This window comes from Coenobita brevimanus, chromosome 57 (assembly GCF_032717465.1).
Source record: "Coenobita brevimanus isolate Jiangsu-jjx chromosome 57, ASM3271746v2, whole genome shotgun sequence".
Classification (NCBI taxonomy): Eukaryota; Metazoa; Arthropoda; class Malacostraca; order Decapoda; family Coenobitidae; genus Coenobita; species Coenobita brevimanus.
Window position 1 is genome coordinate 27,312,179 of NC_137010.1, and position 18,313 is coordinate 27,330,491.

At 40.5% G+C, this 18,313-nt stretch overlaps 1 protein-coding gene across 1 annotated transcript in view; it reads right to left on the bottom strand.

The window, feature by feature from the left end:
- Nucleotides 1-18,313, bottom strand: part of gw (trinucleotide repeat containing adaptor protein gawky) — a 238,672-nt gene that overhangs the window by 11,366 nt on the left and 208,993 nt on the right. Inside the window, 4 exon segments of the mRNA XM_080274238.1 lie at nt 3,266-3,432; nt 3,487-3,680; nt 14,146-14,378; nt 15,723-15,948. Of these exon segments, the coding sequence (XP_080130364.1) occupies nt 3,266-3,432; nt 3,487-3,680; nt 14,146-14,378; nt 15,723-15,948 (820 nt within the window).

Sequence of the window (18,313 nt, forward strand, 5' to 3'; positions counted from 1 at the left end):
GTAGATGATGTGGGGAGTGCAAAGTGGGGAGTAGCAAGGAGTGTAGTACAAGGAGTGGTGTGGAGTGTAAGGAGTGGTGAAGAAAGTAGGACTGTGTTAAGTGGTGTGGTGTGGAGTGGGATGTGTGCTATGGGATATGGAGTGTGTGGTTGTGAGGTGTGATAAGGAGAGAGGATGGAGGTGTGAGGGTGTACTATATTCTCTCCAACAAGGAGATTATGTTTTCGTCAGTTAGTTTGTTTGTCTGTTAGCAGGATTACTAAAAAAATAAAATAAATAAATAAATGACAAATTTGGAAAAAATTTGGTGGGCAGATAGCCCATGTTCCAGGGAAAAATTATTTAACTTTTGAGATCGATCCAGATCATACTGTATTACACATTCTGGATCCAGAAAACATTTTTTGTGAAACCCTAATCAATGATGATAAAACCTAACCCATTATGATTAGTGGTTTGGAAATCATGTTGCCCTTGTCAGAGAGATGCACTCCACTGACTGTCCCTCTAGTTATATAGTGAAATGTGTTGTGCAGTGCAGGGGTGGGGCAGGGTGGGGTGAGGTGGAATGTGGAGTTCAGAGTAGGGCTTTGTATGTGGTGTTGGGTGGAGGATGGGATGTGGAAAGAATAGTACACTGTGGGGTGAGGTATTTTGTGGGATGGAAGGGTGAGGTGTTAGGGTGGTGTAGGTTATCTGCATTGCAGTACTGGGTGTAGTGTGCAGTGTATGGATGTAGTGCAGTGTGAGGTGTAGGGATACTGTATTTTATAGTGTGTGTGTGTGTGTTTTCAATGGCATTTCTGATGCCCTTGACAAGTTAAGCTTATCTCTAATCAGTGTGCTTGATGCAAATATGTGAAGTGCTCATTCAACCATAAACTGTACTGCATTTCGTTAGCCTGTTGAATCCGGGTGATGACCTTTTAGATTGTTCTTGCTGTTACCACATGATTTTTATTCAAACTAGAAATGGCCTCTAGAATGTGTATATTAAAGGCTATATCTAACACTCCACTTTCAGAAAGAATATCCTGAGCTGAATAAAATCTTCAAGAGATGGCACAATGAAATGAAGACCTCCCTGGGTTCAACAGGTTAAGACTAGTTTCATAAAACTAGTAATTAAACTGTCATTCAAAGAATTAAAATAGTGACCATTCTGAAATTAATATTCTAAGTGACTACAAAGGACTTAATTCAACTACTTCCTTGCCTTCTTCTAAACTATTTACTCATACTGTAAACATGGTACATGTAAATAAAAAGTAGTTTAACTTCTGTGTATTCTTGCGTCTGTGGTGAGCAAGATGAACACACAGTACACAGTAACAAGTGCAATGGCTGTGAACTTGCAAATAAAATCATCATGGTGTAGGACTGGGCAAGTCTGTTAGTGAAAAAACTGGGCCCCCTACAGGACACACCACCACATTATCCACATGCCAAAGCCAGGATAAGAGCTGCATTCTTGTGGACTTATGAGGCTCCTTACTGTCTTTCCAAGCAATTAAATTACATACAACATTTAACTATTCTCTTGCACTACCAATGCCTTTTAAACCTTCATAAAATACATTTAAATTTCATTCTTCCTACCATTAATGCTACTCAACTTATGAGGGGCCCCTCCTCCAGAAGGGGTTAAAAACAATCACCATTTAACATTCTTAAGTCAGGGCCATGATTCTAATACTGTATAGCTAAGTATCTTATTACACATATCGGGTTTCTTTTTTCCCAACAATTTCCAGCAACTGTTGGCAAGCAATTAGCTGGTTTTGGCATCTGATTTAGAATCTAGTCCATTAAAGCTTCAGCTGTACCACAGGCACCCTTGATACGGGATATTCCTTAAAAGGAAGCATGGCATCATTTATCTGCATCTAAAGTATGTATGCACTAATCTCACAGGTATGGTAACATCTTTATAATTTTATCCTGCTACCATCAGACAATATTAATTACCATAGGAGAAACATCTTACAGGTAATGAGTTAAATATCAACATAGTTTGCACAATAACATACAAGAGAATATCAACATGCTATATGCAGAAAAAAATTGGCAGGGAGGAGCTGCTAAGGAGTTCCTAAAGCCCACAAGAAAACGTCTCAGAGTCAAGCCAACGTGAGGACTGAGCGACAGAAGCAGCCAGAATTTGCACCATAGCTACTCCCTTCAACACACTTCTACAGAGGGTGTGTGGGTCAGAGATATGCCTTGCAGTAAGTGATGACCCAACACGTTCATGAATTCAGCAGTGACAAAAAGTGTAAAACAAAAGAAAGTGCCATTTCACTTCAATGATTTCTCAGGGTAGGTTGGGATGGAATGAAGGACTGCAGCTGAGTTAGAAAAAAGGTTGCATGGAAGGCGTTTCCTTTCAAGACCACCCAGGTCACAAAGGGACATGGCATTAGGTAAAAAAAAATAAAAAAAAAAAAAAAAAAAAAAAAAGGCTTGAAAATGTTGCTCATATCTGCCTCTTACTCACTAGGCAAAGCTGACCATGAGCAGGACTGCAGTTTCCAAAGAACAGTCCCATGAGACGGTGGGGAGGACTGATGCAGGACAAACATCAACACAAATTCTACAGAACATTACAACACGAGGATTGTTCTACACAAGTGTTAGGTTCTGACCATCAATTTGTTAGCTCGGGTGAAAGGAATGTGGTTGAAGGAAGTGCAGTTTAAAAAATGACAAGGCAAATACTTCAAGTTGGCAGGTGGAAGATGAGGTTCTGATCACTTCTACTGACTCAATTAATAAATACAGCCACAGAATGGAATTTTCAGTATAATCCACAAAACAGCAATGGGTAGATATCATGGCCTCCAAGTACAGTACACAGATAATTTCAACACTTCAAAAATATTCCAATTCCTGAACTGGTATAATAATGAAAATGTGCTAGCTACAAAATCATATCTTCCTATTCCTATCAGCCACTCTCATACAAATTCCTGGGTGAATGTTCTAGTTGTTGTCACTCTCACATGGTTCCTCTCATCCCACATGAAAACCAAGTACTGGAGGAGGAGCCAGTGCCAGCTCACCACTGGCCCAGCCAAAGGTGCCAAAGTTGGGCCAGCACCAGTCCTGGCACCCACCAGTGGTTAAAGTTGTCACAAACAAACACTGAATTCAGGGAGGGTGGTGATAATTGTTAAAGAGACCCTGGTCACCTGACAATGGTGAACTAGAGAAGATAATACTGTTGTTAGAGCCTGGTATGACAAGAGGGGAAGTGTTGAGTTACCTGAGGTGTTAAGTTCCTAAGGATGAGCCAGGTGGAGGGCAGCTGAGAGTTGGTCCAAGCTCCTGAGGCAGCGACGGCTGCAGCAGAGTGTAAGGCACTGTTTGGGGGGTTTCTATGCTGCTCTCCTGACCAGGAGGTGGAGCGTCCAAGGGTCCCCCATGACCCCCCTCCTCCACCTCCTCCTCCACCACCACCACTTCCACCACCACCTCCTCCACCACCTCCTCCGCTCACCACACCACTGTTCTTCTGCACACTGCCAGCAATGAGCCCTGGGGGAGGGCCACGTATCTTGCTGTTGCCGGGGGCGCCCCACAGCTCTGAGGCCAGGGTGGTGCTTCCCTCGTGGCTGCCCTCGCTCCATGACGACCCGCTCTTCCCGTTGCTGCTGCTGCCGCCTCCCAGCTTACTGTCCCTGCAGCACACACCGTTGGTCCCTCCACAACAGAACACACACACCACCAGAACACAACACAACCACATACTGTCTAACCATCATCATCACAACATGCACTGTCATCATCACTACAATCCACATCACTCAACATCATTCCAACACTATCACTCTTACCAACACTGGGATATTCACAATATTTCATTCAGGCTGCCAGATACTAAATGTGGCAGTATTTCATATAAGCATTCCTGATCAAAACACTTTACTGTATAATACAATCGGACCTCCACTACATGATCTGTGGAACCCACAGAAATAGCACATGAAGCAAAACTGTGCAAAACAAACTCAGTGACTCATGATGAAAGTTCAGCAGAGACCATGGCTCCTATGCTCTCACTCTACTGTAACTTTTCAACCCCATCCACTACAAACTTTTACATTCTACAAACATTACTTCTTAAACAGAGCATAAACAAAGAATATTTCAAGAATCTTTGCAAACTGACAGAACACATAAAAACACAAGTAAGTGAAAAGGATGCTTCAATACCTAACCAAGGAGGCAGATGTGGAGGGGATGGGTGGTTGGGGTAGTTCCAAGGCTGGTAGGAACTCACAGAGTGGGTGAGAGGGTGGGTCTTCTATATCTTTTGAGCACTGACCACATGGTACTTCCCAATCAGGTATGAATATATGGAACTACAACTAGTGAGAATTATTGGCACAAGCAAAGAAAAAAGGGTATAAACTAGCTGGCCATGTTATCACAAATCCATGCAAGCCAACCACACACAAGTGAAGATCCGACTGTATATAATGTTAGTTTCCATACACTGAAAAGTACTGACACTGATTTGACATCATTAACACACTAAGTGCTCTCCATAACTTCAGTATTCTGAATGTGATGAATGCTACATTATTTTACCACACCATGGGAGGCTTCCAGATATCAAAGAGTTAATACAGTAGTTTCTTAGTTTAACAGGATGGCCATCAATGTGCTAAATCTGACCTCCCACAGAGTCCAATGGAACCATCATAGAGAATCACAAACAGATTGCATCATAACACGCAATACACTACCGTACCATGACATACACACCTAACTCCAATATCAACATATATTCACTGTTGTACTTTCATTACACAATAACATTTTACAACAGGCACATATGCAACATAACTACCACACACTCATCCCTACTTCTCTATCCTAGCATTCTCCCTGGACTGAAGTGCATGGGGAAATTTTTACTCACACTAAATTTCAACTTACAAATTCCTATCCTACTGTAACATGTTACAAATGATGATTTACACTTGAAAGAATAGATTTGTTTGGATCTGTCTTTTGAGGCCAAGAGTAATTTTTTTTCTTTCCTTTCAAAGTCGAATTTAGTAACTTCCACCAGACTAAATTTTATATGGCAAGGAAGTGAAACTAAGTGCATGGACCAGGAAAATGACAACACTGGGTACTAGCTCAGACACATGGATGATGGAACATGAGGGAAAAATGAGAAATACAATCAGTCCTCACTTACAGTCTAGGATGAGTCCTGACAAAATGTTATTTTAGGCAACACAGCTTCAAGTGAGACATGTTTCTGGTTTATGGCTCGTAGAGTAAAAAGCAAGAAATGCTCATTTCCAACTTTAAAACAGATTTCTAATGAATCACTAGCAATTTTACATGAAGGAAAAGTATTAAATCATCCACAACTTGATAACTTAAACCTTACATCAAACAACTTTAAATGAGGACTAACTGTAGCTAAGCAGTTTATGAATCCTTGAGCATCCTGGTGAACCCCAATGGCAAGCATATCAAATGTCATGCATGACTATAACTCCAAAGTATTCATGACTGATAATATAAAAACACAGAGCAAGCCATTTTACTATCAGATACCATATTAATTAGTGACAGCATTAAACCTCTCCTGCATTAAGGTCTTTCTTTTTACTTTCATTTTTCCTCTTTCTCTCTCAAAAGCAGTAATATTTCCATCAGTTGAAACCTTGTTTAGGCACTGAAAGCATTCTTTTTCACTACAATGACACTTTCATTATTTTTTTTTTATTTATTTATTTATTTTTTTTAAAGTAAACCATTCCCTCAGCAGAAACATTAAGCAATGCCAGCATATTATAGCTTCATCATACTGACATTTTAAAGTGACAGTTCATAACTTTTTCACTTCAATGAATAACAACACTTTTACCACCAGACAATTTTATTTTCAATACAGCTACCACTAGACTGTATTTCATCAGATAAACCTCTACTCGGTAAGTTAGTTAGTTATCCTCTTCATTATGATGATATGTTTAACATGACAAAAAATTTATCTCTTACTACAATTACTGTTACTTCACATACAGAACACCAGCAACAATCCTTCAACAAAAAGTTGGCAGTACCATTATGTGACCCACGATTCTGCAGTTTTCTTTACTGTCTGGCTATTTTATCTAGCTCATAACTGACATTACAGCCTTTAAGACATCACTGCCCAGTGTTCACTAATCCTTCACTGGCTATCATCGACCATGGCCTTCATGGAAGGTACTACCAGTTGAGTGATGAATGGCTACAAATTTAGTAACCTCCCACAGTCATGGCTATTAGGCAATGAACTCAGCCAAAATTATACACTCCAAGATGAGACTACATATCACATTTACAACTCTTCTTACATATCTGTGATTACCCAAACTCTTCTTACACATCTGTGATTCCCTTTACCCTAACCAATTTTGATGAGTATTCAAATTATCTTTGTGCCTGGTTAAAACTTCCAACCTGTAGATATGCTTCAGGTAACCCATAACCAACTCCAGGAAAAATGGCCTTAGGAAGAAGCATGGCATTATTTGACGATGATGATGATGGTTGCATTCTGGTCATTTAAAGGTATACTGATATATTTTACACTAGATCAGCTGGCTGGTAGATCTGACAACCAAGTACACAGTAATTTTTAATTAACAAATTGTTATTCAACAATGGGAACTTGCAATGCAACAAGATGGCAAAAAAAAACCCTTGCATTAATTCAATACTCTGATTTTCTTTCCTTTACAACATACAGTGGAGTAACTACGAAAATTTACAGTTGCTACATTAAACTTACTATATACTTTCTTTTTTTTTAATGCACTCATGGTTATCAAAGGTCTACTACTACTACTACTACTACTACCCGGTACTACTTAAAAAGACTCATTAACACTTTTGCGGTCCAACTCCACTGCAGCCAGCAGAACCCTCTGGCTTTCCCTTGACCTTTGCTATGCACTCAATTTATTTTTTTCCGATCAATTTTCACCCCCAAAATATTTGGATTGGCGGATTTGTTTTCATACTGCTAGAAGACTGAGACTATGCAGAATAAGATGAAAGAAAACAAAAAGTGATACTGCATAAAGTAAAACAGTTATGACGAATATAAGTTGAAGGAACGCCCAAGAATGTTTACACCAAATCCATGCGCTCAAGTTTTTTCTATTCTGATCATTTTTTCACCCCGAAATATTTGGATTAGCAGATTTGGCTTTATACCATTAGAAAAGTGAGACTTTCGTAGAATAAGATGAAAGAAAATAGAGAGAGATAATGCATAACATAAAATAGTTATGACAAGTATAAGCTGAAAGAGCACAAAACAATGTTTATACCGTACCACTTTTTTTCCCCAAGCGTTGTATGGTCACTTTTTTAAATTTTCCCATTGGTGAAAATAATATCACCAAATTGGAAATTCAATCAAGCTAATATCAGACCAAATTTCAGGACGCTAGACACAATTCCTGATTTATGGTGAATGTTTCTTTGTTTGGACGTGGATCTGTGTCTAAAGAGGTGATTAGGCACTTTCGGGTCGGACGCGGATCCGCGGCGAAAGACCGCGAAAGTGCTAATGGTCCCATTGTCCTGTCAACTTCACTAATGCCACACAACTTTTTATTAAATTGATGGCAAGTTATCAGGTTACATGTTAATATCGTCATCAATAACCCTCTCATGGTTGTTTTAGTATTCTATGATTACTTTCTGCCACGTGAGTCATAGGGCCCAAAGTGTTAATACTGTCACCATTAAGGCTCTAATCATTAACATATCAATAGTATTCTATTTCAATTATTGCCAGATGATTTTATGCAATTGTGGGTGAGTCAAAGGAACCTGTGAGTATCAATACTATCATCAATAACTCTGTCTCATGGTTGGAAAACAATTCCACCAATTCTAGATGATAATTCAGCTCAGAATAAGTCACATAAATCTGAATATTAACTGAACTGGTAATAAAAAGCCATTTGATATACTCTGACCATCATTTGTGGGAACATCACAAGGAGCAAGTATGGTACTGGTGATGTAAGTGCAGTGAAAACATCCCATGCATTAACTCCTTCAGTATGATGATGTCTTTTATTCTCGTTACTGCTAGATTATCATACCCAGCTTGGGGAAGGGTTCTTTATTGAACAAGTATTAACTCATTCAGTACAATAATGTCCTTTAGGCCCTATTCTTGCTACCACAGGATGATCATTTACATCACAGATTAGACATCTTTTTCTGAAGGGGTTGGCAACAACCACCATTAACCCTTAAAATGATGTCTTTAAAATAACCTTGTTACTACTACATGATTTTATTCACAACACCAGAGACCTCTCATACTGAAGGAATTAAATATATTGTATGAATGATGGAGTTTAGACATACAGGGAGAATTATGAGTCGTGAAAACTGTTCTATTGAACAGGATGAATGACATGAAATTAGGAAAAAGAATGGGGCTGTACTGATGATATCAGAAACTACCCCAAGAAAAAATAATGGACCTGCATAAAAGGTGTCAAGGGCATTATTCATGGGGGAAATTAAAAGAACAACATAAATGAAGAAAAAGGTATGTTAGTGACAGGCCAAGAAAAAAGGAGAAGAGGGTAAGGAATGTAACATATCGAGGAAAATACAATATGCCTCTGATTTATAGTATGGCCCTAAAAAACTATTTCGGTAATAAAGAAAACTGAAGAAAACTGCATAAAAGCAAAAAGATAAATGAAAACTTAAATAACTTAAAAGCAAAAGCTAGGAAAAGGGAGTTTAAGAGAAGGAAGGAGACATTTCAGGAGAGGAAAGGAAGTAGAAACAGAAAAGGGTGTGCAAAAGCTCAAGGATATTGAAGAGGACAAATATCATTGGAGAGGATGATACAGTATAAATATACTCAGGATCAATGGATGAGATTAAAAATTTACCGGGAAGGACGCAGCTAAGAAAACGAGGAGGAACTAAAAGAAGTGTGCAAAACTACAAGAAATTTAAGGGAACACATAATAAAGCATATGAGGATTTTAAAGAGAGAGAGAGAGAGAGAGAATTTTATATATATACAGTAATCATTTGATTATCAGGACACTCCATATCTGAATGTTAGGCCTTGGCTCTATTATGGTAGTATGCGGATTTCTTTATCAGTATCCAAACAAAATTTCAGAGATCACCAGTTGAGCAGCCTACAAATTAAAAAAAACTGGTTGGGAGGCCGGCTGGTCTCTCTGGCCACGAGTGAGTAATAGATCGCAACCCACCAGCTGGGCAAAAACAGCTGTCCGCCTCCTCACTGAAAGTTCAGAGTCCCCCAGCCGCCCGGATCACTCGGACGCTCTTGGCCATGTGCAAGAAATACAGACCCTAACCCACAAACCGAGCAAAAATGGCTATCCGCCTCCTCACCAAACGGTCAAAGTCCCCTGGCTGCCTGGATCACTCGGATGCTCCCAGCTGCATGCAAGTAATACAGACCCTAACCCCACATCACTTGGATGCTCCAGTTGCACGCAAGTAATACAGACCCTAACCCCATATCACTCGGATGCTCTCGGACATGTGCGAGTAATACAGACCCTAACCCAGATGCTGAGCAAAATGGCCATCCGCCTCCTCACCTAACATTCAATGACCCCCGGTCACCCAGATCACTCGTTCGCTCCTGGCTGCACCTAAGTAATAGACCCTAACCCAAATGCTAAGCAAAAATGGCCATCTGCCTCCTCAATGAATGGTCAAAGTCCCCTGGCTGACTGGATCATTCGGACGCTCCTAGGAAAATGCAACCATCCACCTCCCTACTGAATGGCCAAAGTTGTCTGGACAGCTGGATTACTCGGACACTCCCTGACGCCATGATGTACAGCAGATCCAGTGTTGCTGACAGGTGGCAATATTTGCCTGGTCGAGTGAAAATGACCCTTGCGCTCGTAGGTCAGTTTGGCATTTTTATTTGTGCTCATAGCCAAGCAAAGGTAGACACATGGCAACACTGCGTTCACGTGGTGGTACCGCACCTCAGTTCCCACCTTTCTCTCTCTCTCTCAAGTGTGAACGTGCTTGACTGAGTTGAAACCATGGCAACTTCCTTTGTTGCATATGTGGTGGTTCCCTACCTTCTTCAGGCCTTGATTTTCCTCTGCAGCATTCTCATGTTTGTAATGATGGCCCCACCACCTCCCGAGAAACAAGAGGAAAGTTTTGACTCTGGAGAAGAAGCATGAGATACTGAGCAAAGATGACAAAGGCTGGACGATTTCACACGTTCTGTGTGAATATGGTCTGTCCCGTTCAACTTTGTTTGATATCAAGAAATCATAGGCCAAGCTGACTTAGTACAGAGATAATACGGCAATGCCAATTGGAAGGTGGTGTCTCAGCCCTGCCACACCATCATCAACCAGTTGACTTTGGTTTAGTTCCACCAACAACAGGGTGCCAGCGCTTGTACGTGGGACTGAGTTTAAGGTGGCAGCCATAAAATCTGCACACCTACACAATGTGCAAACCTTCATGGCATCTGAAGGTTGATTCTTCCTGTTCAAACTTCGACATGGACTTACTGGTCGTAAGACACACGGTGAGGCTTTAGATGCAACAAAGGAGGATATAGGGTTGTTTCACCTGATCGAGGTCAAGGGCATTGCTCTCAGTCAAGTGAACACTGCTGACGAAACTAGCCTCTTCTACTGCTCTTTGCCCACCAATACCCTGGAAGATGAGAGGGAGAAGACTAGGCCTAGTCGGAAGCTGTCCCAACAGTGTGTCTTGGTTTTGAGCTGTGCCAATGCTAATGGGGTGCATCACCTCATGACTATTATTGTTAGACGCGTGAAACAGCCGCATTGTCTCCATGGGTTGATGGGTTGCCTGCCTGTTGTGTGGTACCATTCTGTGAAGGTCTGGTTTACCACAAAGATCTTCAGAGATTGGTTCCACAATCACTTTGTCAAGGAGGTTATCCATTCTGTTATCAAACAGAGGAAGTTGGCATCCCTTATGACCTGGTGAAGGCACTTCTGATCCTCAACAATGCCCCTGCACATCCATTTGAGAAGGAATTCATTGCTGATAACTGTCAAATCAGATGCATGTTTCTGCCACTTAATACAACTGTTCTCATTCAACCAATGGATCAAGGTGTGAAAGTGGCAGCAAGCAGACTGTACCATCAGATATTCCTTGATGAGGTGATGATGGTACTGGAGGATGTGCAAGGGGTCAACACACATGGGGAGTGAACCTTGGAAAATTTTCACCATTACAACATCAAGTCTACAGTGATCAACTGTGCCAATGCTTGGAAGAAAGTCTCCATCAAAACCCTCAAAAGTGGTTGGTCTCGTCTCCTGTGGGGATAAGGGGCCACGCACGACTTTGAGGGATTTGACGTGGATGATATCCACATTCACCTACATATGGCAGACGAGGATGTGGACATTGAAGATGTGAGGGAGTGGCTGGATGATGATGGCGGCAATCCTGGTGATCGAAGTTGTCTAAAAAGGAGATCGCTGCTGCTGTCTCTGAGAGGTCGACCGAGGACAGTGATGAGGACCCTGACTCTGAGCACCCCGCCACTCTATCACTCTCTCATCTTGGTGCACTATGTGCCAGCATAAAGCAGGTGCTCAAATATGGCAAGCACCCACACTGTGATAGGGACCTGGTGCCACTGAACCTGGCGATGGATCTGTGGGCAGTCAGGTACATCGTCATCCTCTGTCAGAATCATTGCACCTATCATCAGTCCAAGACTGACTCACTATTCCAGACTGCCACCCCCACACATGTGAGCCCGTTCTCCCTGCCATCACCACCTCATCCCCAGTCTTCCCTCTTGGACCCACAGCCGAGCACATCAATAGCCGCTGAGTCACAGTTAGACGTGAGCTTGTGGCTGTCTTCAGAGTCTTCTGAAGTGGGTAGGCCTCCATCACATCACCAAATGTCCCCACCCATCATCCAGCTCCAGTGGATAGAAGAAGAAGGAGGAGGAGGAGAAGGAGGAGGAGGAGGAGGAGAAGGAGGAGGAGGAGGAGGAGGGAGGAGGGAGGGGGAGGAGGGAGGGGGAGGGGGAGGAGGAGGAGGAGGAGGAGGAGGAGGAGGAAGAGGAGGAGGAGGAGGAGCAGGAGGTGTGGTGGTGGTGGTTTGACATTTATTAAGTGATTTTGTTAGCCACTTGACCACATGGAATTATTGCACACTGGCTGGAGGTTAGCAGGTTATGACGTCTGTCCGCCGTTCACTGGGTGGAAAGTACTGTACACTACACTACTTTATTAAAGTTCTTTTTGCAACCTTCGTCTTCATTTAATCCATCCATCATCCAATCCTACCTTGCCCCATGAGAAGCGTAGGAGCCCAGGGCTAGGCAGTTGGTCCCGACATTTAAGATGAGAGTGACACTCTCACTCTTCATTTAATCATTTGCAAATTCACTCTTTCCTCTTCCTTCTGCCTGCAGGTGACTTTGCACTCCCTCTTTTGTCTTTCTTTCCTTTATTCTTTCCTCTTCCTTCTACCTAAGGGTGACTCTACACTGTGTGACAAGCCAAGTGGTTTCCTGTACGCCAGGAAACCATTTACTACGCCAGGTGGTAACCATATAACCAATTTAAGGCATCTGGTGGTTTAGTGAGTACTTAAGGCGCTCCAATCAGACTGAACTGGTGCAGGTTTTTATCCATGGGGTGATTGGGGTTTATTGCTTACATAATGCCATTCAAGGATGAGTGAGGCTGGTAACTCTTATCCTATATGTCAGGACAAACTTGCCTAGTCCCGGTCTCCTATGCTCCTCATGGGGCAACATAGGATTGGATGATGGATGGATGAATTTTTATTGTTTACACACTGCTTTTTGGGGATTTTTATTGCTTAAGCATTGTTTTCTTAGTCTCTAGCATTAAATTGGATATTCCCATGTGTGTTTTGATGTCATAAATAATAAAGACCAAAGAACATTGCTACAATAAGGAAGGGAACTATACATATAAGTTGGTTATAAGTAGCTAGGGTTTTGCTCCATATCCAGATGCACCGATGGCTCTATTAGGTCAGATAATCGAGAGATTAGTGTGTGTATTATGTTGGATAATCGAGAGATTTTGTGTGTGTGTGTGTGTGTGTGTGTGTGTGTATACACCATTATATATATATATATATATATATATATATAATGTATGTATGTATATATATATATATATATATATATATATATAATGTATGTATGTATATATATATATATATATATATATATATATATATATATATATATGTATATATATATATATATATATATATATATATATATATATATATATATGTATGTATATATATATATATATATATATATATATATATATATATGTATGTACTTATATATATATATATATATATATATATATATATATATATATATATATATATATATGTATGTATATATATATATATATATATATATATATATATATGTATGTATGTATGTATATATATATATATATATATATATATATATATATGAAGGGGGGGAGGACAAATACAGGGAGCAGAAAAGGGGAGGGTAAAGGTGAGATGTACAGTAAAAAGAGGGCAAACTAAATGACAGCTGAGTAGGGAAAAGTAAATATGGAGAAGCAATATGGAAGGATAAGCAAAACTTTGAAAGGTTCAGGGAGAATGGTACAAATGTAAGTGTAAACTGATGTGAATGTAGAAAGATAAGTAAAATGGGCATAAATTAAATATTTAAGAAAAAAAAATTAAGACAGGACAGAAAAATGCATAATAAAAGGATACACAAGAAAGGGAAAAAATGGGTAGGATAAAGGAATAGTATGAAGGAGAAAAATGGTGACCTGAAGATGACCAAGAAGCAGAGGCTGGAATGGGAAGATAAAGAAGAAGGAAGCTGTGTGACAAATGATGGTACACAGCATGGTATAATGGACAGGATAAAGCAGTACAGAAAAAGAGAGAATATAAAAGAAGAAAGAGGCTGAAAGAAAAATGAGATGCAAAAAATGTTAATGAATGGTTAAAAAGTAAAATGAGGTAAAATGGACAGGGAAGGGGGGGGGGGGGAGAGAGTCTTAAATGAGAGAGGATGATGGTAAAACTCACCCCGAGAGTGGAGAGTTGGTAGCAATGTGAGCACCAGGACCTGGGTTGAAGCTCCAGGTGTTGGATGACAGAGAGAGTGTGGCGAGGTGGCTGCTCATATCAGAGACAGTGTTGGTGGTTGGGGTCTTGGAGATGGAGGAGGACAGGAGCTCAGAGTCCTTAATGCCCAGGGACAGGGGCGAGCGGGTGACAGAGCCGGGGGTGATGTTGGGATCATCCTCAATGTTCTTCATCTGCATCAATGCACCAATGTAAGTATTATATGTCAAGTATATAATGTTATCCAAGAGCCAAAAAATGCTCAAATGGAAGAATTACAGTCTAAATCCTCTTTATACAGTCAATCCTCACTTAAAGTCCAGGATGTGTATTGACAACATACTTTAAAACAACCTTACAATAAATAACAAGCAATTTCTAAGTGAAGAATAGGGGTTCATTCAGCAGCGAGATGAAAAAAGAACAACTTTAAACAAGGACTGACTATATACTGGACATATGTTCCAAAATTTCCTGTACATTTGCTACTGCATATTGGGGAAACTGGCAATACATTATTTTTGTAAGTACAATATTTGGGGGGGGGGGGTTGCATATAACAAAGGCTTGCTGTACACACATATGGAACTACTGTTTGTTGAGAAAACAGAACAGTTTTGGCCCAACTTGGAACCCTCCTTAGGGAATTCATTTGCAGGTATGAGTTTTCCATTATGTTTCAAGTGATTCTGACAGGTGAGTCAGTGCACCACCTCAGCCTAGAGGAAATTAATGGTAACAGCCAGTAGAGAAGCTGAGAAACAGCTTGCATGGCATACAGACAGGAGGCTAGGTTACTCTAGTCCAGAATATTTAAGGGTAAGTGACTGCTCTACACCTCTCATGGTATCACATGCTCAAACATCCTTTAATGAATTAAAACTGGTACAGCACTACAAGCACAGTACAAATTTCACTGATAAGTCATTATACTCCACCTGACCATTAGGTACCTAAACAATAACAACCTAACATTTTATGTTGTACTGAGCCCTTCATAATGACGTATTTGTGGTTACTTCAGGCCAGTAGCTGCTAACCAATTACAGGTTTTGTGCAAGCTGGCTGATAACTAGACACGCATCTCAAAACATTATCAATAAGGAACTAATGGTAAGATATCTTCATTCCAAAATTATAAACGAATAGTTATCAATATCAATAGATCCAAATCATAGTAACAGAATTTTATAAGTAACTAACAGCTAGCCTCCATATGAACTTAATATTACAAAGCCTAACTCAACTGTTATGTCCAAAACTTCACTTTCTGACTGTAGTATTGCCCCCTATGCTTTGGAAATATTAACTCTTTGACATACATAATGTATCTGATTGGCTGATATTTCTTATTTCCAAATTAGTTTTTTCAACTCAGCAAGGGTCTCTCTTGGTTAAAGAAGGCTGTATCCAACCCTTTCAAGTCAAAAAATCTCACTGGAACTGAACAAAACTGTCTGTTTGTTGCAAGAACAGAACATAAAAGATAATCCTCTGGCTGAAAGTTAACACTACACGAGAAACTTCAAAATACTGACCATCCAGGGCTTGCCAGGCTCAAAGGGCTTGATATCGAGGCCATAGGAGCCAGATGCGTTGGTCTGTGATGATGTGGCAGCCCACTGTGTGTCCATGTTTGGCACTCCAACCTTGTCCACCACCCCTGGGCTGTTGTCATTACCAGCAGTCCCCCCACCACCGCCACCACCACTACCGCTGCTCTCTGGCCAACCAGACTCAGATGTCCGATTCAGAGACCATGTGCTGCACAGATACACACCAATGTCACATGCAACACTATAATTACTTTACTATCTATCTACTGCCTGCACCTGTAACTCTCAATTCTTGGAATGTAACTCTCAATGCTTGTAATAGGTGAGTCTTGAGTTTTTATTGGAATTTTGATAATTGAAGAGCAGGAAGAGTTAAAGATGCATACATGGAGTTGATCTTAGATTTATTATCTTCAGACTTTCATTGAAGAGCATTAAAGATGAATACAGGGAGTTGATCTTAGATTTATTATCTTCAGAGAAAGTCTTAAGTTGAGCAGCATATAATACAGAAACAATATACTTAGTAAGTCTAGTTGGACCCCTCTTCTTAACCCCTTAACCGTGGGGCGTCACTTTCGTGACGCTTGGGAGCAAGGGATCATACCACGGGGCGTTGCTTTTGTGATTCTGTGTTATTTTGAATTCACCCGGGCTTCCAAGTGGGGGCTTGTATCATCTTCAGTACTGCCAATGTCCAAAACTAGTCAGCACTCCTAATCTCATCTGTACTCCCATCCATTGTTGACAATTTAGCCATTTCTCCCCGTTCTTGACTCCCCTCCCTACCCCCCCCTCCATTACCCTATCCTCTCGCCTGCCCGGCCGTGCTATGCTACGTAAATCTTCCCTGGAATTTTTCACTGATTTCATCCATTGAAATAAGCCCTATGCCCTATTCTTATACCAAATAATATATACAAGAAAGAAATAAGGTAAGTGAGAGTGCCATACACTTGGAGTTGGCTAATTATCACCTGACAACACCTCACGTGCACTCATTCGCTAATTTTCGCTGTTTATTTTCCCTTGAAATATGCCGTATATTCTATTTTCGTAATAAATATACATATAAGGAGGGAAGGGAGAAGCCTAAGTGATATTTACATTCACCTGGAGCTACCTAATTTATAATGTATTGTCTAGATTTCCTGCCAATCATTTTACTGCTATAAATTAGCTGTGTCAAGAGGCTAACGTTGGTAGTAATGAATTTCCCTAGGTAGGCCACCACCCCGGCCCACCCTTATCAGTTTTCTCTCATCTTCCAAAGTGGAGGTACGTCTGTTCGCTCTTGCTAGCTTCAGGGACTTTTCATCCTGATGCAAGGGGCCCTGTGACCTTTACCCCCTACTAAACCTCGTGAGGAAAGAGGTAAAAGGCTGACAATTGATAAAAGAGTGCCTACGATCTTTCTATTGAGTAAAACAGTGCAAGTGGAATTGTAAATAATGTGTAAATAATGTGTAAACAGCAAGTGAAAGTACTGAATGTAAATATACATGAACAGTGGAAAATAGTTTTATAAGTTACTTCAAGTGACAAGGCATAACAGAGTAAATAAAATAGAAATGTAAATAAGGTAAATAAAATAGAGAACGTAAACAGAAATGTAAATGAGTAGTATTATAAGAATACGAGTATATATCCTAGGAGTAATGAAAGTGAAAGTTTCACTCTAGCATGTCTGAGTTATGAGAGTGAAGGTGAAAGTGACATTCACTCTCAATGCTAGTATACAGGACGAGAAAGTGAATGCTACGTATTTTACTGAAAGAAATTGAATCCCTACAGTGACAATAAACTAATACTACTGAAGGAAACTTATGGATAAAGACTGTAGATATATATAAGTGTTATATAGTAATAGAAATATAAAGTGTGAGGGGTTTTACAAATAATAAATGACAGAGTACCAAAAGCGAACTAGCGCAAGTGCGACGGTCAGACGCGCTCGTAATTTTCATTGCTTTCACAGTGGTTTTTTTTTGGAGTATGGATCCCAAACTACTTGAAAATCATAGAGTAGTGTTTATAGTGTTAATATCTGGCTGTGGTAATCATATTACGGGTTGTCGGGAAGTGTAAAGTGGAGACTTCGTTACCCAATTTCAGAGGTATCCACAAGTCCTACGGTAACCGACGAAGGCTCAACAAACATTCCAGGAGAAAGCTGAAGGTAGGTGCCATAAGCATATGTAATTTTAATATTCTAGGACTAATAACTGATTTTTGGCAAATATTTTTTGAGAGTCTGTCGGAGCCCGAATAACCCCGCGGCACATGCAAAACATTGGTAAACATGCCCACGGTGTAGGGGTTAACCCACTTCTCCCTACTACCTTCCGTTTCTATGGTCTGTCTCCTTCTGACCTGAAAATCCTACGTTCTCATTTTAGCAGGGGTTGTGTCACATGGAATAAACTGATGTGAAGTTTCTAGAAGCCTGTATGTGAGTATGTGTGTATGGTCACGATGCATTGTTCGTGTGCCTATCTCGATGACACACTACCTATCTCATCCCCTGACTTGCTGCTTCCAGTGTATTGTCAACATTCCTTCACTTAGAGTTG